General features: G+C 40.9%; 1 protein-coding gene across 4 annotated transcripts in view; it reads right to left on the bottom strand.

The window, feature by feature from the left end:
- The window catches only part of herc2 (HECT and RLD domain containing E3 ubiquitin protein ligase 2), a 94,474-nt gene that overhangs the window by 42,688 nt on the left and 27,692 nt on the right, over positions 1–24,094 (bottom strand). For 2 of the 4 annotated variants that reach the window (XM_038271736.1, XM_038271739.1), the window contains exons 14-39: positions 22,420–22,533; positions 22,084–22,335; positions 21,802–21,995; positions 21,512–21,712; positions 21,193–21,421; positions 19,819–19,943; positions 19,534–19,712; positions 19,267–19,451; positions 19,032–19,187; positions 18,764–18,949; positions 18,477–18,653; positions 17,304–17,407; positions 17,042–17,192; positions 13,380–13,594; positions 13,166–13,298; positions 12,341–12,468; positions 10,286–10,481; positions 10,072–10,205; positions 9,819–9,995; positions 9,589–9,725; positions 9,356–9,507; positions 1,770–1,961; positions 1,481–1,668; positions 1,200–1,392; positions 930–1,112; positions 659–843 (exon numbers count right to left, since the gene is read on the bottom strand). In XM_038271736.1, coding sequence (XP_038127664.1) covers positions 659–843; positions 930–1,112; positions 1,200–1,392; positions 1,481–1,668; positions 1,770–1,961; positions 9,356–9,507; positions 9,589–9,725; positions 9,819–9,995; positions 10,072–10,205; positions 10,286–10,481; positions 12,341–12,468; positions 13,166–13,298; positions 13,380–13,594; positions 17,042–17,192; positions 17,304–17,407; positions 18,477–18,653; positions 18,764–18,949; positions 19,032–19,187; positions 19,267–19,451; positions 19,534–19,712; positions 19,819–19,943; positions 21,193–21,421; positions 21,512–21,712; positions 21,802–21,995; positions 22,084–22,335; positions 22,420–22,533 — 4,466 coding nt within the window. The remainder of the gene's footprint in view (positions 1–658; positions 844–929; positions 1,113–1,199; positions 1,393–1,480; positions 1,669–1,769; positions 1,962–9,355; positions 9,508–9,588; positions 9,726–9,818; positions 9,996–10,071; positions 10,206–10,285; positions 10,482–12,340; positions 12,469–13,165; positions 13,299–13,379; positions 13,595–17,041; positions 17,193–17,303; positions 17,408–18,476; positions 18,654–18,763; positions 18,950–19,031; positions 19,188–19,266; positions 19,452–19,533; positions 19,713–19,818; positions 19,944–21,192; positions 21,422–21,511; positions 21,713–21,801; positions 21,996–22,083; positions 22,336–22,419; positions 22,534–24,094) is intronic. The other 2 variants (XM_038271737.1, XM_038271738.1) reach the window with 2 other exon arrangements.

The raw sequence follows: 24,094 nt of genomic DNA, 5'->3' as shown, positions 1-24,094 counted from the left end.
AATAAATTATTGATCCAAATAATTAAACATTCATAAACGGTCTAAGTAGAAAGGGTTTGATCTAGGTATTACAAATGTAAAATAAATTCAGTATTAATTTAAGTTAATTTTGCAAGGCAATGTAATCTTACATTTTACATTGTTCTGACCAGAAATTTGAAAAATGTTCCCACAGGACACCAGAAAAATTGAATAAATAATTATTATAGAAAGCCTGGGGAATATAGCAAATTGCACTGGTTGCATCTTTTTTTTTCTTGAATTACTTGTGACTTTATTCATACATACATTTTCATTTAGACTTAATTCAATTAAATTCAGTTTATTTATATAGCGCTAATTCACAACATATGTCATCTCAAGACATTTTACAGTTCACCAGACCATACAGTCAAATTGATTCAACGTTTTCTATCTAAGGAAAACCAGGTTTATTGCATTGACTCGAAGGCAATCCCTCACACTAAGCATGCTTGTAGCGACAGTGGAGAGGAAAAACTCCCTTTTAACAGGAAGAAACCTCCAGCAGAACCAGGCTCAGTGTTAGACTTGTAAAGAGTGATGTCTGGAAAACCCCCAGAAGGAATCTAGCTTCTGCTTTCAATGCCGACAGAAACTGCAATATTTAAAATCAAGCTTTTAAATCCCTTCAATCTACCTGTCTCTGCAGAGTGATGGCATTGAAGGACTGGTGGCCCTCTACGATTCGGACGAGAAGACCAATCCAGGCAGAGGTGCTGAGGGTGCTGCACATCTGAGGCATGAGAGCGATGCTGCGGATGAAGCCCAGAGTACACCAGCTCCGGTGCTGCTCCCGGGACACCAGCCTGTGGGAGTGAAGGCCTGACACCAAAAATCTGATTATTTACATGCTCCAAATTATAATGATGAAATGAAAGAAATCATCATGAGGAGTTTAATTTATTTACTCGACTTGTCGTTAACTCCGCTTTCCACAAGCATCCTCAGCAGGCCGCACAGGGTGCGAATGGCATCAGTTTGCAGAACCTCTGCGTAGATCCCAGCGGACAGAGAGAGCGTCTTCAGCAGGTTGACCGTGCTGGTTAACATCATAGCTGTCGGGTGGCTGCTTTTCTCTATTAGCTCGCCTTCTTTGAAACAAGGAGGGAATGGTGTTAAAGTTCTCATTTTGAAGTCCATGTTTTGCCACTTTTTTGGATGCTCCCGCGTTCACTGACCTGTGTCGTCCTCCGTGTCAGAGTCCTCGGCGGTGGGCTGGGCTGCAGGGGGCGGCTCTGCAAGTTTAAGGTCGTATTTGCCTTCTTTGCCCATCCTGTAGGAGTTGGTGCTGCCTGTGTCCCACTGAACTCTGATCCATCCATCCTCACCCAGCTCCCCGATGACCCGGCCCAGACCTGGAGCAGGTCCATCCTGAAAAATCCAAAACACACAACCATCAAAAATGAAACTGTTTTCACTATAAACAAAAAAAAATGAAATAAGAAAACAATCTGGTTACCTGATCTCCCCATTTCCAGTCCACCCCCCTCATGACTCTGGTACTAATCTTCATCATGGCAGCGAGTTCTGGGCCAGAAGCAGGTAAGGGAGCAGGTGTTGCCTCCTTTCTGGATTCTTCCAGCACTGTGGCAGAGCCTCCATGAGCGCACAAACTGAGGTCCTCCTCACTGGTGTCTGTGCTGGGTCCTGAAAATATCAACAACATGAAACAGAACCTCAAACAGATCCAGAAATCGAACCGCCTCTGTTCTGGTTAACCTGGACATGGATTACTGGTGAGCACCCACCAATAAGCTTGAGGATACTCTGTGTGAGGGCCAGCAGACCAGAGTTTAGTAAGAGGCTGAGGCTGTTGGAGCCGTGTTTCAGGGACAGCATATGTATCATGGCCAGGAGGAAGCGGGCCTGTGGAATGGTGCCAAGGCTTGGACCCGCTGGGTTCTCATTGGTGATGGTCTGCAGAGGGACAGGCTGCACACCTGGTTGGGACAATAATAGGTGTATAATTCAGTATGCAAAAACCAAACAGCGCAAATGCAAAAGCAATTATACCTTGTGAGTTTTTTTTTTTTCACATTTTCCAATGTACAAAGTTCATTTTATTTCGATATTATGGATGTTAATTATTATATGCATTGTTCTAACATTTTTCAAATTGGAACTCTGGATCTCTGCAGCAACTCCAGAATGACCAAAAGTCTCATCCTAAAGGCTGATTATACTCAGAGACCAGATTGGCTGCACGTGTGTCGCAGTTAACAGAGATATGCTCCGCCCCTTCCGCAGACACTCTGCTGCACCTCTCCAAAATTGTAGGTGAGCGCAGACAGTGCCGCAGACATGAGGCCTCTGATTGGTCAAATCTACATCCGCTCTACACTATGGGTATTTCCTGTTTGGTACCTTACCAGCTTGTTTGGTTTGTATGACCGCCATTGTGGAAAATGACTCGTGAAAATGGACCAGCTAGAAGAGCGAGGTGCGCGAGAACGCTGGGACCCTTTTTCCACCTGGATCCCCGCTCCTTTTGGCCCTCATGTCCCTCCGTTGTCGCACAAACTTTCCCCCACCTTCTCACCGCCTCGGCCGTATCTAGACCCATAGCTAGTTGGTCATTGTCTCTGTTGCGTTGTGGCATGCTTCAAAATTAGGCATAAATCAAAAATGAGACAAGCTCACTGCAACACACTGCTGCAGGGAGTATAACCAGCCCTTAAGCTTCCACTCTGGTTAATGTTCTCCTCCCGCCATGTTTTTGTAGGCTTTAATGTTTGTGCTATTTTCTTACAATTTTTAGACTCAAAGACCTCAGTCAGATCCTCAAAGCTTGGGATAGTGTTTTAAAACATTTCCATTTATTTTATGACTTAATTAAACAGAGGCCGACATATGTTATTAGTTTTCTTTTTTATAAATAAGTGCTCTTCTTGAAGGGTATCCGAGTAAATTTGTTGAATATAAGGCCCCATTAGGCTATTTTTTTTTTTTCAATCACCTTGGAAAATCCTTCCTGATTCCCCCCCCCACTAACAATTTAGCAAAACTTAAAGAGTTGATCTCTAACTTAAAAAAATAAACATTTAACATAAATGTGACAAGAGTGAAAAAGCAAAAAGAGGTATGAAAACTTTTGCAAGCACTGTAAGGTAGTTTACCCTTGGGAGGCAAGTTATGCATTAATGAGTTAATTTAAAGTCGTAGTGAAGCGGCTGTTCCAACCGCAGCAGTTCGGAATTCTACCGAGTGGTGCACGACTTTCCACGAGTGAATAAAGTGAATGTAAATGGTAAATTATCAAGAGGTTGTAAGATTGTTGTGGCTGAAGGTTCGCAAGTAAGTTTGATTGTGACTGGTTTCTCAGAAGCATCTTGCTAACCAGTTAGCAACTTAATGCTAGTAGGTTCCTAATGGGAAATTACTTTGGGACCAAGTAGCACTAAATTGGTGACTTAGAAACGACACTGTCAAGGAACGCTATGGACAGTGGAAACATGCAAGAGGAGGAGAGTTTAGTGTCGGAGGTCTTGGATGAGTCTCTTTCGTCATACATTTTTCATTTAGAGGAGGAAAGCGGGGATGAAGATGTTGTGGAAGAGGACGCCAGGGCAGCAGAAGCTTGGTTTGGTGTAGAAGGCTTCCAGCCGTACATGTTTGAGCCCTTGCCTCTCAACACTGCCAGTTCTGTTAGCTCTACGCCTGCTGAAGACACAGACGTCCATCCCCGTGAACACTGGGACGCAACTCAATGATAAAGTAAATAATAATTTCTTCTTATTTCTTATTTCAACCGTTAAATATATTAGCTGCGACATATATGGTGCGATAATATGACCAAAAAAATTTGATTGACAGATGACGGTTGATTTATAAATGGCCAAATTTAGGCATCCAGGCTGACGTATAACTAACTGGACTGCAGAAGATAGTGAAAAAAAATCCCACAGATTTTAAGAGAGAATTTTTTTTTTTTTTAATAGAACTTTTCTAACTTTTAGGACAATATGGTCTGATAAGAGTACATTTATATACATGTTTAAACCTGAATGATTTGACATTTAAATACGACTTCCGAACAACTTTAAAGTTAAATGATCTTATAAATTGATTGATGATAATTGACCATTTTCTTTGGTTTTCTCTTGCATTAAGAGGATCTTTCCATAACATTGCTGGATCTTTTTGCAAATATACTGACTAAAAAGCACATCATATTTTACAAATGTATTGTGTCAGCTGTATCAAATAGGAACTGATTTAACGGAATGTTTTAGATACATTTACAAATATAACATAGCAGGATAACTGCATAAAAAAAAAAAAGATGAACACAAATAAAAAGATATAATTTAAAGGCAAGGTATGTCACTAACATACCAGCGGACTTTACATGCCTCCTGGTGTCAGTAAAGTGGAAGCACTCAGTTATTGTTAAGTTGTAAGTAGCAGACTGTACATGTATGAGATGTAAGGAATGGGAGGCGGGGCTAGATCTGTGTTTCCTTCTTCATGGTGTAGAGTGATGAGCGCGGGAGCGCATGTTGGAAACTGTTAATGGCGACCATTAAAGTGTGGATATTAACGTCAACAGTGTGATTATTGAGCCAACATTGGTAGCAGAGGATGGCCGCTGCTGGAAATTACAAAGTTCCCCCACCGTACGACGAGAAGACGTCTTACGAAAGTTGGAAAAATGAAATTGAAATCTGGAGACTTGTTACCGACTTGGACAAAAAGAAGCAGGCCCTGGCGGTTACCCTGTCGCTATCAGGAAGAGCGAGAGAAAGCGCGCTGGAAATCGCTGCGGAACATCTCAACGTCGATACAGGAATGAGTGTTCTTTTAGACAAGTTGGATTCAGTGTTTTTAAAAGAAGAAAAAGATCGACAGTACGAAGCTTACACGGAGTTTGACCGGATCGACAGACGCGGCGACACGTCCATGATGGATTACATTATCGAATTTGAACGACGGTACAACAAGTTACGTAAGTTCAAAATGGAACTACCGGATGCAGTGTTAGCATTCAAGCTATTAGACACCGCGGGGCTAAACGTTAAAGACAAACAGCTAGCTCTTACCGCCTGTTCCACTGTAACTTTTGACAACATGAAATCGGCTTTGAAAAGAATCTTCGGTGATAATGTCTATCCTCCACAAGAGGGCGACTCAGCCTTTTTCACCAAATACACAGGCAAGCGTGAACGGAGTTCAAACTCAGAGCAAAGCTCAAGAACAGCTGCAGGGACTAATCCACTCGACAAATACGGGAGAAGAACTAAATGTGCAATATGTCAGAGCACTTTTCACTGGGCAAAAGACTGCCCCAATAAAAGAGAACATGTGAAGCTAACAAATGTTGAGGGATCAAAAGACAACGTTGAGGAATGTAATATTACTCTGTTTTCAGACGAATCCACATCTGACACACAGATCTTCATGGTAGAAGCTTTGGGATCTGCTGTGATTGACACTGCCTGTACAAGAACTGTGTGTGGTGAAAAATGGCTTGCAGATTATGTAAGTGGATTGCCTCAGAGAGAATTAATGAAGATTAAAGATGAAAAAAGTGCAAGACCTTTCCGGTTTGGGGATGGAAAACTGGTGCAATCCACAAGAAAGGTGACTATTCCTGCAACAATAGGAAAAACTAAATGCAACATTGAGACAGAAGTAGTTCCAGCAGATATACCGATGCTTTTGAGCAAAACATCACTGAAGAGAGCGAGTGCTGTTTTAGACATTGCTCAAGACAAAGCAATGATGTTTGACCAACCTGTAAAACTTGAACTGACATCTTCTGGACATTATTGTGTAAATTTAAGAAAGGAAAGGATCAATAATGAAAGCCAGTTTAAACAAAGTGAGACACCAAATGATGAAGATGAAATTCTCATTGTGACAGAAAACATGACAACAAAAGAAAAAAAACAGTACTGCTAAAGCTACATAAACAATTTGGACATGCCTCAGTTGACAGACTACAAAAGCTCTTATCTTGCTCAGGCAACACCGATGATGAAAGCATTACAATCCTGAAGGAAATTGTAAAAAACTGTGAAATATGCATCCGGTACAGTAGAGCAAAACCTAAACCTGCAGTGGGTTTACCCATGGCTTCAACGTATAATGAAACTGTAGCGATGGACTTACATGAGCTTGAGCCAGGTTTGTGGTATCTACATGCCATCGACCATTTTACAAGATTCAGTGCAGGGAGCATCATCACCACAAAAAAACCCAAAGAGATAGTGAAGCACTTTATTCACTGCTGGATAAGCGTTCATGGCCCACCACGCAGATTATTCACTGACAATGGAGGTGAATTTAACAACGAAGAAATAAGAGACATGGCTGAACATTTTAACATTGAGGTTAAAGCCACTGCTGGATACAGTCCATGGAGCAACGGCCTACTGGAAAGACACAATCAGATTCTCACTGAAATGCTACTCAAGGTAAAGAGAGACAACAAATGTGACTGGAAAATGGCTCTGGACTGGGCTTTGATGGCAAAAAACAGCATGCACAATGTACATGGCTACAGTCCATATCAACTTGTTTTTGGTCAAAACCCAAACCTGCCTTCAGTTCTAATTGATAAACCTCCAGCATTGGAAACTGATGTCAACACATGGATGGGTCATCACACTGCAACACTGCATGGCATGAGAAAAGCCTTTGCTGAGGCTGAATGTTCTGAGAGGATCCGAAGAGCCCTCCGAAAACAGCTGCGACCCACAGATGACAAATATGAAACAGGAGACAAAGTCTATTATAAACGTACAGACTGTCAGGAGTGGAAAGGGCCAGGTGTGGTTATTGGCCAAGATGGTGTAGTAATATTCGTCAGGCATGGTGGAACGTATGTCAGAGTACACCAGTCTAGGCTGAGAAAAATGAATGAGACACAAGAGAAACTAGGGGAAAGCGAAAGCAAAAATCCATTTAAAACGGATGACCACCTTTCAAAGACACCAGCAGCGGTACTTGATGAAGAACATGACTTTGAAAGTGAACATGAGGAGGAGATGGCACCAACAAGCAATGAATCACTTGGTGTTGCAGAAAACAGTGAATCCTCCTGTGATCCAGTACAACCTGAAGGGGATGGTCTTCCACTGACAAACACAACTGTAAGTGAAGGAATAAAACTAAAAGCTGGACAAGGAATTAAATTCACAGACAAAGAAACAGGTCAAAAATATGCTGGAAAAATAACAAGCCGTGCAGGGAAAGCCAGTGGGAAACACAAAAACTGGTACAACTTAGAATATACTGAGCCAGAGGAAATTGCTGGATCTACAGGATCCATTGATATGGGACAAGTAAGCAACCTCGAAGTGGTTGAAAATGTCAAGACCAATACTTACAACAGAGATGAAATATTAGTAGTGAACGAGGATATCTTCTCACATGCTAAACAAACTGAACTTGAGAACTGGAAAAGAAACAATGTATATGTGGAGGAAAAAGATGAAGGTCAGAAATGCATATCAACGAGGTGGGTGTGCACACTCAAGAAAACACAAGTAGACATAGTACCCAAAGCAAGACTGGTTGCAAGAGGCTTTGAAGAAATTAACATTCAAGAACTTCCTAAGGATTCACCCACTTGTTCCTCTGAATCTCTAAAGATGGTTATAGCTGTTATATGCCAAAATAAATGGAAGCTGAACTCTATGGACATCAAAGCAGCCTTTTTGCAAGGTAAAGATTTAACACGGGATGTGTATCTCCGTCCGCCTCAAGAGGCAGAGAGCGAAGGAATCGTATGGAAATTAAATAAATGTGTCTATGGCTTGGCAGATGCTTCCTTGTTCTGGTACAACAAGGTGAAAGAAACCATGCAGAAGCTGGGAGGAGCTGTGTCAAAAGTTGATCCAGCTGTCTTCTACTGGCAAGATGATTTCTGTAAGGTGACAGGAGTTCTTGCATGCCATGTAGATGACTTTGTATGGGGTGGTTCAGACATGTTTTCTTCAGCTATTATCCCCCAACTGAAAACTGCTTTTCAAGTTGGAAGAGAAGAACATAACAGCTTCAACTACATTGGAATGGAGGTTCATTCTCTGCAGAATGAAATCAGAGTACAACAGCGTGCATACATTAAAAACCTACAGCCCATTCCTATGGATCCCATCAGAGCACCACAGCGGGAGGCTCCATTAACAGACACAGAAATGGACATGTTAAAATCCAAGATTGGACAGATTCTGTGGGTAGCAAGACAGAGCAGACCTGACATCATGTGTGACATATCTATCTTGGCGTCAAACACAAAACATGGTACAATTCAAACATTACACTCTGCAAACAAACTGATCAGAAAACTTAAATCTGAGGAAGTTACCCTTAGATTCCAATGCTTGGGAGACAGCAAATACCACAAGCTAGTGGTGTTCAGCGATTCCTCAATGGGAAATCTCTCAGATGGAGGGACACAAGGAGGACATTTTGTCATGCTGATGGGAGAAGATGGAAAATTTTCACCCATATGCTGGCAATCCAGACGGATTAGGAGAGTGGTACGTAGCACGTTAGCTGGAGAGACTTTAGCACTAGCAGATGGAATTGATAGTGCTGTCTTTCTTGCTACACTCTATTCAGAGCTCATGGTTGGTGATGGCACGCGCAACATCTTACCCATTACCTGTGTAACGGACAACCATTCCCTCCTTGATGCTGTCAAATCCACAAAATGTGTAACTGAAAAGAGACTCCGGCTTGAGATCAGCAGCATCAAAGAACTTATGGGTTCTGGGACAATCCAGGAAATCATATGGACACCTACCAAAGACCAACTTGCCAACTGCCTAACAAAAGTGGGGGCGTCTGCCCTTGGACTGCTGAGAGCCCTAAGTGAAGGGAAATGGCAACTTAAAGATTAAAACAAACAAAAAGACTATTGTTCCTTACATAAGTTAAGTTCAAGTAAATGGAGTTAAAATAAATAAAGTGACTATTGTTCGTTACATAAGTTAAGTTCAAGTAAGTGGAGTTAAAATAAGAAGAGTTAGCATGCTAAAATTTCTCTAGCCTGTTATTTGTTCTTTAAAGAAAGAGGGGAGATTGTTAAGTTGTAAGTAGCAGACTGTACATGTATGAGATGTAAGGAATGGGAGGCGGGGCTAGATCTGTGTTTCCTTCTTCATGGTGTAGAGTGATGAGCGCGGGAGCGCATGTTGGAAACTGTTAATGGCGACCATTAAAGTGTGGATATTAACGTCAACAGTGTGATTATTGAGCCAACAGTTATTAGGGAAATCCAACAATAATTCGTGGGAAAATTTGTACTGTTTCAAACACCTTCTGAGCATTTCTAACTTTAGGCGACGATCCGTGCATTAAAGGGGACATTTTGCTCTGCGCTCACCTAGTTCTTTGAACCGGGCGCTGGCCTCCAGCAGGATGTTGCGAACATTTTGGATCGCCCAGGAATACAACTTCCCAAACGTTACCTCCAGCAGCATCCGATTGAAAGGAGGGATTAGATCGACATGTTTAAGGCAGTCCGACAGTGGCTCCCTGAAAAGAAAAGTTAGCACACTCCAAATTTAATGGGAAGATACCTTTATTTATGCAAGGACTTTAAAAAGGTTAACCTACCCAATGTTGGTCCCTTCAGGTATGACCCTTTGCCAGCCACAGAGCATTGCATACTGCACAGATGGCAGCAGGAAGCTCTTGGAGGCCAACTTCAGCATGGTGTCAATGCCCTCCAATCTTACCTCGGCCCTCTCCAGCTGGGATCAAATGGAGATAATGTGTCATCCTTTTTGATCAGTCATAACATTGTGGTTAATAAGGACACTAAAAGATGTCCCATTCAATCTCACCTGCTTTAGGAGACACTTCCTCATTTTTTCCACATCCAGAGGCTCCTCTTTCAGTGCAAACTCCACAATGGTGCCCATAAGGCTGGACTGAGAAAACACACCCGGAACACTGTGTTTCAGCCACCGGTACCTCTGGACGTTTGCCACCGTGTTTAAAATCGGCTGCCACTTGTCCTGCTGAGGAATCAGATCTTCTTTTAGGGGAAGAGAGTTCACCCACCAATTCATTAAACAAATTATGTCTTAAACCTACCTTAGATGTTTTTCCAGTGGGTGATTTCCTGTCTGCAGTAGTGGGGCTAATGTGGACATTATGCTCTTCTTCATTGGTCCCCTCATTCTCCAGCTTTGGCTCTTCTACGTCGGCAGACTCTGATTTTTTAGGCACTAAAATGGGAGAATTGCAAAGGCTTTTATAGCAAACATCCAACACTATTACACTTGCAGTATTGCGAGGGAAATCCCACCTCTTTTTTTCCTTCGGTCCCTAATTAGTTTCTGAGCGATCCTCCTCCATCGTGGCTGAGAGCTCAGCAGCTTCAGCTTGGACACGATGGACAGATCGTTGCTCACCGCCGGTCGCAGCTCATTGAATAAAAATCTCAGGCGCTCGATGACCGGTGCGCACACTTCCTTATATGAGCGGCCTTGTTCCTGATGAGTCTGCAAAATAGGTTTAACAGGTTTGTTCTTAAGTGATTTATTTAAGTATTCACACCCATTTTTTCCATTCTACAAACATGAACATAATGTTCAGTTTTGATAATTAATGGATTTAATTAATAGAAACAAAGTCTAGTGGTTTGTTTTTTTTTTTTACTTTTTTTGGAATAATGATGATGATAAACAGACAGAAAATAGCTAAAGCTATTTGAATGAAGGGAGATTGATTAAATAATAACTTTTCTGATTAAACTGATGACCAGATTTATGAAGCTCACATAAGTAGTTCTATCTACAGATATTCTCCCACCCAAGCAGTAGATCTGTAGCCTGGGTGCCATACCGGACTTAGTCCCGCCCACAACGTTTGAGGTCAGGAAGTTCGGTCTGGCATTGCTCAATAGTAGCTGCTCGCACAAAATCTGGCGATCCAATCAAATTGTCAGCGCGGGCTTTATACGATGATGGACAGATGATCAACAGTAACGTAATCAACCACGTCACCAAAGCGCGCTTGGGTGACAACAATAATGGCTGCCGCTGGAGAGCTGAGGTGAGTAGATTCTGCTATCAGGTCTGTTCTAGAAGATATCGACATCAAATTAATTTTAAAAGAGGAACAGAGAAACGCGATCAAGGCTTATCTTCTTATTCTAGGCGTGTAACTGCACGCTTTGATTTTTGTTGACAACAACTGTGCCTGGCTTAACATACGTCACGCACTCCGTTGCTCTTATTGGTTGTAGGTCTATCCAATTGAGTGCAGAGGCATTTTTTCCCTGGTTCATTCGAAACACGCCCCATAATCACAGCTCTATGGAGCAGTATCAGACTCATATTCTGACTAGAATTGAGTAGGACTACGTCAGGCTAGTAGATCTGTATACTTCCTCCAAAGTTACCATGGACCTCTTGGATACTGTTGAGGAAAAATTCATAAAAGGTTTACCCTGACTGTAACCTGATTTTCTTTCAGATAATACGATCAAAAGTGGCATTTCTTTCAACATGAAAAAGATAGATTTCCTTTTGCCAACGTGTACTGTAATATTGATCTGTGGCTCTTGACAATAAGACTGTTTAGGTTTCTACCCCCCACTTTTGCATGATTTTATTTATTTCCATATAATATATTATTTTGTTTTATTATGTAAAATAAAAAATACTTTAAAAAAAAACCCCGAAACTTAATGTTGCAGTTTATTTCTGCATGGGACAACAACTAGGACAGAAACTACTTGTCCAAAATGAGGCAGCGTAAAAGGGGTGGTGTTTAAAAAATTTTTTATAGGCATTACTGCAGTTCAAACTTCCTGCTCAGTTTTTATCAGGTCTCCAGAGCATTTTTGAACATCCATCATTGGCAATAGCCTCGAGGTCTTTGAGTCTATTGCCTATTCTTACCCTATTCTTCTCGTTAAAGCAACATCATATCAGTATATGACTTTTCAGTCAGTTTTCTGTTGTTTTTGCTCAGTTTGTTAGTAAATAAAGTCTTTTGTGTATATTTACAACACCCATGACATGAGTTTCAATACTGGGTGTGTGTGCAAAGAGTAAAAAGTGATGCTAGTGAAATCCTATTGAATGCTCTTAAACATTTATATATATGTCATGATCAGATCATTTTATTTAGTGTCCATGTAAATAGCTATTATGAATTTCCGAAACAAGGTTTTGATTGGTTTGGGGAAAATTTGCACATTTAAACGTAGCTAATGTTTAGTTGTAATGTGGCAAAATGTTTTAGACAAAAAAAATAGAGATATTAATATTTTTTGGATATTCTACACATAATAAATAACTCAGAAGGTTAATTTGAATTTATTTTAAAACACATGTCTGGAGGGGAGTCATACCTTAATTAATGAACATTTTGCCTGATAGACCATCCGGCAGACATCTATCATGGATTTAGGGAGTGACCTCTGTTTTCCCTGGTCCACCCCCAAGGCACATGGGCTAACAAGTGAGAGAGCGATGTGACCTGTGGCAGAAGAGGGTTTAAATTCAATTGCTGCACAAATGCAAGCTGATTCCAACTTTGTTTACCCATGTTAACTTCTTGGTATAAAATAAAGCAACAAAATATACATTTCTGAGAGTAAAATAATAGAAAAAATAGTTCCTCAAATTATTCACAGATGGCACAGAACCCCTCAACAACTTCATGAATGGAATTTGATTCCTAAAGACACTTGCTGGAGATGCAACAAGGAGGGAGCATCTATTCTTCATATTCTCTGGACCTGCTCTGCTCTTCAAAACTGGTGGAAGAATATTATGGAAGCTTGCAGTTTTAGGCTCAACGGTAGAACCCCCAGACTCACACTTCTCACCTTTTGACAAGAGGTGGCTTGTTCTGGCTCTGACTACAGCAAAAAGGATCCTACTAAGATACTGGATGAAAAAGAACCCTCCTCCTAATGATGAATGGATGACAACTATGGTTAAACTGGCCTCATATGAGAAAGTGACATACAACCTCCTATGTAAAATGCATCACTATGATAGTACATGGTCTACCTTTCTCAACTGGCTAACTGTAAAGTAGACTTGGAAAGGTTGGTGTGGCATATTAACATATCTGTTGTATGCTCTATGAAACAAAAACTTAAAATTTGCATTATATAAAAAAAAAAATTTTCCTCTGTAAAAAGTGTGTCCCCCCCCCAGTTTGTTACCAAGGTCTTGGTGTTTGAGCAAGCAGCAGAGCAGCAGACGGCCAACTTCCTCCACTGGATGCTCAGGCGGGAAGGTGATGGGTGTGATGAGATGGTACTGCTTACAGCAACGCTCTATTTGGCACAAAAAGTCCTACAGTACGATAGAAACAGAAAAAAGATCAACCCTGGGGTTCATTTCTGCTCAGTGGGATAATTTTTTTATTTACTCTACCTTCACAGTGTGGTCCTGAGTGTTGTTGTCGGCGATAGCCTGGAGAAAAGGCTGTGCGTGGTCGCTGAGGGTTATCCTGCGGGAGTAAAGTTTGGCCTTGTCTGCAGTGGTGGTCCCCAGGGAGCTGCAGTGGTCTTCGTCCTTCTCTTCGTTGTAGTTGTAGTGGATCTGACTGGTCTGAAGTCCGCCGGAGAATATGGAGGACTGGAGCCATTCTGTGCACAGGGAGGGTAAAAAATATTTTACATTCAGACTGTTACAGAAGAACACAGATCATGTTACGTTAATTTTTTTAGCTGTTCATTTTTAGGGGAGAAATCATACAAAATCCAACTTTATTTGAAAAACAGGAACTGGAATCACAACTTAAAGCTACAGTGTGTAATTTTCAGCGACATCTAACGTCCAGACTGCAGACTGCAGCAACATGAACATCTCCCCCCCACCGCTTCTCCCCCCCAACAGTACGGCGAGCGTTACGGGACAAAATGTCTTCCACGACGTCCGCATCACCTACCTTCTCAAGTGATGAGGTTTGTTTACATAGATAATTTTACAAATAGTATTTCATTAGTCTGTGTGTTCAGTACCGTCTCAGTTCATCTCTCTCAACTTGCCGTAGTTACTTTCGAGCGTAATGGGCGATCTCGCAATCGCTAGTTTGTTGGCTCTGCGCTGCCGTAGCGCAAAGATGTCTGCCTCCATGGCTGCGAGACCCGCTCCTATGTAATTATAAATAACGAATTCTAAGGCAACGCAAATATTAAGGTTAAGAGGCTGAGCTCGTAGATGATGATAAATAACATAGTTATGTGTAATATATTACATTTCTGACTGTATATCCCTGTAATTATTACACACTGTAGCTTTAAACATATGGGAGAAAAATATAAAAATATATCATAGACTTTCCTCTCAGTCGATGTGGATAACCATTATTTTCCCCTCCTATTTGAAATAAGAGCCAAAGGAAAAAGGCTGAATTGAAGTTGTTGCCGTAACCCAGGCATCCCCAAACTCGGTCCTCGAGGGCCACTGTCCTGCAGGTTTTAGATGTCTCTCTGCTCCAGCACAGCTGATTTTAATTTATAGTTGATTAACAGGCTTTTGCTCTACTGCAATCATCAAAATCAGCTGTGCTAAAGCAGGGAAACCTCTAAAACCTGCAGGACAGCGGCCCTCGAGGACCGAGTTTGAGGATGCCTGCCGTAACCTATATTAAACATAACCTTTGACCTTCTAAAAGAGGTCAGCCTTCTTAACTTTCCCGTTACAGTTTGTGGGGCCAAGTCCTTTCCTTTGCCTACATCTCCCAGAATGCTGTGTGGTTGTGAATCAGAGTTCAGTGAAACTATAGATCAGACATATTTTCTATTGATATTGTTTTATTTCCCAAAGCTGCTTCAGATTGGATTCCCCTTTATATGCATAAAACAGCACTAGTTAAAAAAAAGGTTCAGAGAAGCCAAACAGTTTTTAATCTGATCAGCAAGCTTCTGAAACAATTCTGGCTGGAATTTGGACAAGGCCACAACTTTAAAAGGGGTTTGAGCTGAAGTCACTCTACAGTCTGTATGTTTGGGATTAATGTCATATTCAGCAAACTAATGGATTTGAAGAACGATGGTAATCTGCTGATCTTATACAGAGTTTATACAGGAACGAGTAACTCTAATTTAATGTTTTTTAATGCTCTTTTTATGCTCTTAAAAATAATTTTAATGCCATCAACAAGTCCCCATGACTGGTGTGTGTGTGTGTAATGTGTATATATATATATATATATATATATATATATATATTAGTGCTGTCAAAATTATCGCGTTATTATCGCGTTAACGCGAGGCCATTTTAACGGCGATAATTTTTTTAACGTGAGATTAACGCTATGTGGTTTTATGGTACAATTTTCCAAGTACATCCCGCTGCAGCCTGCGAGAAGGCGGGGCTATTTTCCCCCAGTCTATGCATTTCTCATAGGCTTCGAGAGCGGAGCTCCTCAAGGAAAAAAGACGCTCATACACTGGGTAGCGCTAGTGCCTTTTCTTTAAGCCCCACCACCAACAAACAAGTTGAGTGTCTGGTAACTAGTAGCAACCTGAAATACGCTGAGAAAACAGATTACTGAGGTGAAATGGAATCTGCTGCTGTCTGTGTACGCCACAGGTCGGTATCGTGTGTGTGTGTGTGTGTGTGTCTGTGTGGGTGGGTGCTTGTGTGTGTGTTCTCATTTTTGTTAAGAGGCTGAAAAGACTACCTCCATCTAGTGATGTCGGTCTATTGATTTTGATGTATTGATTGAAAATTGTTCATTATTACCTTGGTAAATTAACATCTAATGTTAACTACTGCATTTTATAGCAGTAGGGTAAAATGCTTGTCTTTGTTCAAAAGACTGTATTAACTGTAAAGACTGTCTTTTACATCAGCCTGTTTTCAGGGCCTTTTTTTGGCTACATATTTGTTATTTTTGGCATAAATCAGTATCTGTGACCTGTTTTCATTTTAAAAAAAGAACATTGGCACAAACCTAGCCTGTATGTATTTTTTTGTATGTCATCGAGAGTATTTAAATGATTTTCAATCAGGAAAAAAATGTGCGATTAAAATGCGATTAATCGCGAGTTAACTCAGGCATTGATGCGATTAATCGCGATTAAAAAAATTTAATCGATTGACAGCACTAATATATATATATATATATATACACACATATACACTTACATACATACAAACACGCATATAAAACCGACAAAATCCTTTTTCATCTTTACCATCGACAGGCTGCAGCCATGTCCCAAATTCCTCGTTTTCCAGCCACTTTTGTTGAAATTTGCATTTTCCCAATTTCTAGTTTTTTCTACGCCTCGGGCTTCTTTTCCGAACATACAGCTTTACGATCAACTGAAAGCAGTTGGTATATTATACTAGCTGGTATATTATATCAGATATATTATATCTGATATAATATATCTTGTTTTTCTAAACTTTTTTTTATTAAAGCATTTTAAATGCCACGATAATCACATGTAATTTATTTTAATGCCAATTAAGGCCTTAATTAAAAAAATAATTCAATGACTTGCGGAAACCCTGTTATAACAGACAGGATCCAGCACATTCAAAACATCTTATCCAAGGTTTAACATAGAGAAGCTTTTCCAATATTTGTTCAACTCGACTTAATGCAACTTAGGGTGGACAAACTTATTATTAAAACGTATTATTCCAGCGCACCAGTAATGCTGACTGAAAAAAAAAAAGCCCTCAGTATGATGGATTTGAAGTAGTCCTGTGTTTATAGGTTTGAAAGCCTCACATAGGATAATGTATACATTGTTTTTGTGCATTTGGAAAAGTGGTGCAATCTTAATAATAAAGAGTTCATCCTAACTGTCCAGCTGACCTGTTACAAATATTAGCCAGCTCGGTGGTGGAGCTGTTGGACTAAAAGATTCAATATTCAAGTCTTCTGACAAGCCTAAGCTCTGAAATGTCCTGGTTTGGTCATGATCATTCTAGCCTAGCCTTTTATTTTCTTTTTTTAATCTAAGGATAACATGTGGGTCAGATGGCTGAAACGTACATTCAGACAGGACTAAAATAAAAATAGGAATAAAAGGAATAAAACAGGAATAATAAAAAATGTTCCTTCAACCTACTGGCACATTCAATCTCCATGGGGGACAACGGGGTGCTTTTGGCCAAATATGAGGCGTGCAGACCCAACAGCAAACCCAGATTCCTCTCAGTGTCGATCAGCGGTGAAGACAGACTGCTGAGGTCTGGCGTGGTCACGGTCTCCTGGTTTGGCTGGGAATAGTTACAAAAAATATCCAATTTCAAAATAAAAGACAAACACCAACAAAATAAAAGGCTGAAGTATTTTTTTTTTTTTTTTTATATATATAACACATCGAGTACCTCCATGTACTGGCCAACACAGAAAGCCTGCATGGATTCTCTGGTGTCCTCAAACTGTAAGGCAGCTTCCAATGCAACCACAGGGTCCTCGCCGGCAAACTGAGCTGTAAAAGAATCAAACCTTTGCTGTCAGCACCTCAGGATAAATGAAATACATGGAACTGAAGTAACATTTGATCACATGAGGAGGTTAGGGATGACTGAGGTCTCAGTTCCAAATGATCCCCCTGGCTACAAGACTTAGATTAGTAACTATGTAAATAAATACATGAAGAGGGACTGATAAAGATATAAAAATATAGAGATATAGAGTTTTAAAAAAAGTAAAAAAAAGATGGTAAGAAATAAGAATAAAGATAGTGACAGAAAAATAAACAAATACACATGAATATATAAGGAAAATAAGTAGGGTTATTATTGTAAAATCAGAATTACAAGTTTAAAGCATTTAATACTGCCCTAAACGGATTTTCCACATTTCTTTTAAGTGGTTTGCATTTAGGCCAACCTGCAGTAACTACCTAATAAGACTGCTAAGATGCAGTGTGTCATTTTACTGCATTTTAAATCAACAGTTTTCAAACACATATATGACACAGATCTATGAACTTTAATGTGATAGCAGCTTAGGGGCCTCAGATATGAACTAGGGCTGCAGGTGTTCATTATTTTAGTGGTTGATCAATCAATCATGTTTCATTTTGAATAATCTAAAAAGAAACGTTTGTTAAATTAACATTCCACAATTAACAAATCTTCTGAACCTGAAAGAAAAAACATATTTTAAATAAAATGTATTAGTACTTTTTTTTTTTATTATTCACAGAAAGTGAGAAATATTTGTATATAAAAAAACCCAAAAAAAAAACACTGATACTGATACTGCAAAAACATATGACCAAAAACTTGAGTGCTTTAAAAACATGCTTTTTCATACTGAGGTATACCTGGTCCATGCCTACCAGTCATTTAATACTTTTTTGTACAATTGTTTTGTTTTTTTCCCGTCCAACAGTGGCAATATGCCTTCTTAAAAAAAATGTAAATAAAACATTTTCAAGAAAATTTTAACACGTTTATTTATTTATTTATTTTTTTTTTTTTGCAGTGTAAAATATATTGATTTTTCCGTTAATAAAATCATTAAATTTAAATGACGATATTTAAGCTTACCTAACACACTGTTCCCTGTCAGAGATTGGGACTGAGCCTGGAAGTCTTTAATGTCATAAACCTTCCCATCAATGACTGTCCAGAAGCCGCCATCTTTGTTATGGTTCTCCAGGTCAGCCTTACGGATCAGTGAAACCTCTTCATTGTTCTTGGAACTTTGTCCGGTGAAGAAGGATCCTTAAAAAAAGAAAAAATGTTAAATGCCTTAAAAAAAAAAACAAAAAAAAACAGTGTTCTATCTAAAAAGGAGTCAAATAATTCTGTTAATAAAGATCAAAGGCGTTTACCCATAATGCCCGGCCATGCCAAATCCTCATTATCGTCCCTCTCATGTCCTGGAGCCATGTGGTTGAAACGGTCCAAGTGTTCCAGAAGTCCGGCCAGCAGAGGGATAGCACCAGTCTCTTGCATAAGACCAGCATCGATGGTAAGGAGGAGGATGATGGACACCACCAGCTCAGGAAGAAGGACTCCTGATAAACCAGATAATGACAAACATTTTAAAGCACAATATTCAAATATAACTATATATTAACAGAGAGCAAAGGAATCTACCGGTTAGATCTCCTTCAATAACCCGAGAAACTTCAGCAAAATGTCGGCGACCCGTAGATGCAATGCTTGTTGCAACAGGGAGGATATCTCCAATGTGAGTACACAACAGGGCGATGTACTTTTTTAACAAGGAGCCAACACCCAGAAGCTCGGGATCTGCAACAAAGAAAACAAAAGCTGCTCAAACTGAACCGGTGCGGAACAGCTGCGATCCGATCCGAGCTGAGCGGCTTACTGTATCCGTTGACGTGCTCCGTGTCGGTGACGCCCAGGTACAGCTTGCTGACCAGCAGCCTCTGGAAGCGCAGGAGCAGATCCAGGGAGGCAGATCTCTCCTTGCTGACATGCTCTGCTTCTAAGTAATTGGAGATACGCCTAGCAACGTCTTTCAGTCTTGCTATGGTCTGTGAAGCGATGTTCCTGTAGAATTTTAAAAATGGAAGTTGTCTTAAGGGACAATAAAATGGTTCTGATGTAGTAGATGTGGGCCAACGGACGTTACCTCAGAAGCTGCTGCACTAGCTGTACTAAGGGCAGACTTTGTTTTCCTGTTGACTCATAGATGCCTGTGTTGATGAGGTCTTTGTCGAGCACGGTACGACAGCGGTGCATGGTGGAGGCGTTAGCCTCCTGCTCGTCAATCTCCTTCTCTTTCTGAGCCTCTTTCTTGGCCTCAATATCCTGCAAACACAACGACCGGAGAAAAACGTTTCCCCATCGAGTCGACTTGAACCATTAAATAAACAATTCAAGGCGAGGGTTCATGAGGTTGTTAGGTGGCACTGACCTGTATCTCAGCTGTGATGGCAGCATTCAGAGCAGATTCCAGCCCTCCGTCGGCCATCAGGCTGCTGACCAACAGGTCGATCATGAAGCGCCGTCCAGGACTCACACTCATCTCATTTCCAGATGCTGGATGAAGCAAATAAATGAGAAACTTAAAACTCCAACAAATGTCTTCTTTACATCAAATTTAAACACACCAAGTGAAAAACCTTTCATTGTTCTGTTTTGGTTACATGAGGGTAAAACAAAAACAAAAGAAGACATAAGTTCATGTTTAAGGAAAGGGTGTCCTGGTCGAAAGAGATTTATAATGGGAGTTGGCTCTGAGCTCGTCTGCCTGGCTGTGTTTCCTGGATGGGCCGCTTTTTACATCTGCTTTTTGTATCTCTGCTTCTGTCTCCTTGAACGCCAGTCGGCCTCAGCAGATGGCCGCTCACACTGAGCCTGGTTCTAATGGAGGTTTCTTCCTGTTAAAAGGGAGTTTTTCCTCTCCACTGTCGCTACAAGCATGCTTAGTGTGAGGGATTGTATTAGAGTCAATGAGTCGATGCAATCAACTGGTTTTCCTTAGATAGAAAACTTTAAATCAATTTGACTGTATGATCTGGTTGAACTGTAAAGTGCCTTGAGATGAATGTTGTGAATTTGCGCTATAGAAATAAACTGAATTGAATTGAATAATGTTATCCAAATTTAGACTCTTTTTGTTTTGTTTAGTTGCAAAAATTGATTTAAAAAAAGTGAAAATATTTTTAGAAATAAGTGCATTAACCTACATTTGTGGATGGAAATAAAATTATCTGCCATTGAAATGATCATTTGGGGCTTTAAATTAAGATAATTATGTAGACTGCAATTGAATTGCAATAATTAACTTTTTGTTATATTAAGTGCAAAAATCCTCATTCATTGATTCATCATTATACTTACCTACTTCAAATCAAGTTCAAATACCCTTATTCCCGGAAAATTGAATTCATTTACTTTTTATACAAGTCTAGATTAATTGTAAAAAAGTTTTTCTCCTACTTTTTTATTTTTAACAATTTGCTGCGGGTCTCTGAGTTTCTATAAACTGATGTTTAAGCTCCATCTTGCACTAATACTTCTCTACACGCAGCTGTCTATGCAGAAATGGAAACTAAGCTCAGTGATTCACACCCACAGACAGACAGCGCTCCTCCATAGTTCTTTCATTTAAAACGTCATCATAAAGGATTTCTTTCTCAAGGATGGTGTTTGTTACAATGAAACTCTGTTGTATCTCGAATTTGTGATGTTATATTTGTCGTTGCAATCAAACCAAAAACTGACATTTAATTGAGGAATCAAATTAATGCATGGTCCTAGGGTAGAGCTTATGTTTCGCACTCACCAGCATTAGGTAGCAGAGAGGACAGCGCTCTGGCCCTCTCCTCGGCCGTAGGCAGCAGCACTGACCAACCGCTCTGCAGGACAGCTTGGGCAGCAGCTTGCACCGTGTTGAGCACCCCTGCATTGCTAGCTAGCACCACCACTGTTTGTTTCAGGTTGTTCAGGAGCACACTGCCAAGCCCCAGCCCCAGCTCCTCTGGGTCCATCTGGTTACTGATGGCCGCATGGAGCTGCGGAAAACAAACGCAATGATTGAGGCTAAAGCAGTCATTTACAGACCAAACACCAATGGGTTAAACTGTACAGACGCTGTCGCGCACCTGGAGTCTGAGCAGGTTTAGAGTGGCCACTACCATACACTCTTTCTCCTGAGGCGGAGGCCAGTCCGAGCTGCCATCCATGCCCTCGCTAACCTGTCGCAGGAGCAGGTCCAGCTGCTCGAAAGTCATAGAGCAAACATCTACCACAAACGGCACGCGCTGCCCAACGGACCACTCTGAGCAGGAGGACCAGGCGAAGCTCTGAAATAAAAAGCAGCAAAACAAGATTAAACTAGCTTTGTTTTTACCATTACAAATAAACTCCAATCAGAATGAGGTGTTTATCTTACCTGTCCTGGACCACAGGAAATTCCCACAATGTGCTTGGAGTTGAGCCCTGGGAGAGCTTTGGGCTGCTTCTTGTTAGAGAAAAGAGTATCAAAGTGTTGGAGCTTATCGTTGCTGCCCCAGCTGTGCACCTCGCCATCATCAGTCAGGGCTAGACAGTGCGTCGACCCAACAGCAATATCCACTACTTTCTTCCCTGATTAAAAAAATAAATAAACAAATGCATGCATAAACATAAACAGCTGCTTTCTGAAACCTCCTGGAGAAACCTCCCAGATCCTCACCCTGAAGACCGTCGAGCAGCTTTGGGTAGCGGACATGTTCATCTGTTCCATGACCGAGGCGCTGGTTGTCTCCCTTCCCCCAGGTGTACACCTGGCCATCTTTAGTTAGGGCTACTGAAAACTGACTGCCGCAGCACACTTTCACTATATCCAGATCCTGCAGCTTCTCCACCAGCTTTGGCGTCTTGCAGCCGTCGCTGCCTCCTCGGCCCAGTTTACCATAATCTCCATCTCCCCAGGACCAAACCTGGCCTGTAGAGACACAGTAAAAAGGGTGAACTTAAACAGGGAAGCAAATATGAACAAAGGACTAAAAGGAGAATCTGGTATTCTGACCATTTTCAGTCACAGCAAGAGTTTGGGCGTCCCCGCTTCCACACGCCACATCCACGACCTTATGTCCTTTCAAAGCGGTCACTAACATGGGTGTGGTCTGGTCCTCACTGGAGCCTAAAAACAAACGGCAATGAAGGCAATAAACAGGCAGAAAGGGTCATATTTAGTAGCTTTATATACAAATGAGGGTTCGGACTTTAACGCCTTCATTTTAATTAATTAATTAAAAACATTTTAACATGTTAATGAAGATCAATGCAGTTATTTGCCTTTTCTTATATACCTACTAAACTCTCAAGCTGGGAACCTTTGTACTCACTGCGTAACTCGATATTTAAGCGTAAAAATTATGGCTCAAAACTGAATACCTCCATATGGTATGGACATATAAGTGCATTTTCATAATAAGTGATATCTGAATAGTGCTAACACTTAGGAGCAGGAACATGGATTAATTGTGTTTTTAACTGCTTAAAGGAATAGTACACCCAAAACATGATTAGCCTTCATTTTCTACTCACCCCCATGCTGAACAACACTCTGGAGTACTTTTTTGATATCTCAAATGCATCTGGAGATCTGGGAGGCTTCTTGCTGTCTGCTGACATTCAAATAATGGAGGTCTATGGTGCCCGAGGCAGAAAGGTCCATAAAAGTCCACAAAAAACGTGTCAATATTCCTCCATACTGCTCGTCCAATGTATTCCAAGTGTCCTGAGTGGGTAGCGTCCATAATTTACTCGAAACGAAGTCATTTAGAATGTTTTTAGAGCATAAACAGTAGTGTATAGGATTTCCTAAAAGCGCGTTCACGAGTCTATGGAAACCGCGGCAGACCAAACCAGACGAAAATGCGCATTCAGCTCGGCAAAGAACTCATGCTCTTCCTCAACACTGAAGTCCTCAGACATTTTTCTTTCGTTGTTTCTTTGCACAGGTAAACAGCACATTTCTTCTTCTACGCTTGCATCATCGGCAGAGCAGAGGCTGAATGCGCACTTTCGTCTGGTTTGGTCTGCCGCGGTTTCCGTAGACTCGTGAACGCGCTTTTAGGAAATCCTATACACTACTGTTTATGCTCTAAAAACATTCTAAATGACTTCGTTTCAAGTAAATTATGGACGCTACCCACTCAGGACACTTGGAATACATTGGACGAGCAGTATGGAGGAATATTGACACGTTTTTTGTGGATTTTTATGGACCTTTCTGTCTCGGGCACCATAGACCTCCATTATTTGAATGTCAGCAGACAGCAAGAAGCCTCCCAGATCTCCAGATGCATTTGAGATATCAAAAAAGTACTCCAGAGTGTTGTTCAGCATGGGGGTGAGTAGAAAATGAAGGCTAATCATGTTTTGGGTGTACTATTCCTTTAAAGAGAAACAGTGGCCTCAGAGGTAAATCTTTTAATTGCACTTAATGTTGCATTTAAGCAATGCTTTATGCCAGAGGTCTTCAACAGGGGGTCCGTGACCCCCAGGGGGTCCACGGAGGTACTGCATGGGGGTCGCGAAGCTTTGGTTGATTAGTTTTTTTTTTTTTTATATACCCCCGTACACTTTTTTCCACTAATTAAAATGTCTTTAAATCCACATTAACATGAATTGAACAGACTGTAGTAAACAGATAAATGGAGGCAGAAGATGTCTTTCAGTCATCAATGCACACATTC

The sequence above is a fragment of the Cyprinodon tularosa genome, unplaced genomic scaffold, assembly GCF_016077235.1.
Source record: "Cyprinodon tularosa strain WSP-4 unplaced genomic scaffold, ASM1607723v1 ctg808, whole genome shotgun sequence".
Taxonomy (NCBI): Eukaryota; Metazoa; Chordata; class Actinopteri; order Cyprinodontiformes; family Cyprinodontidae; genus Cyprinodon; species Cyprinodon tularosa.
This window is presented reverse-complemented; position numbering and strand designations above follow the sequence as displayed.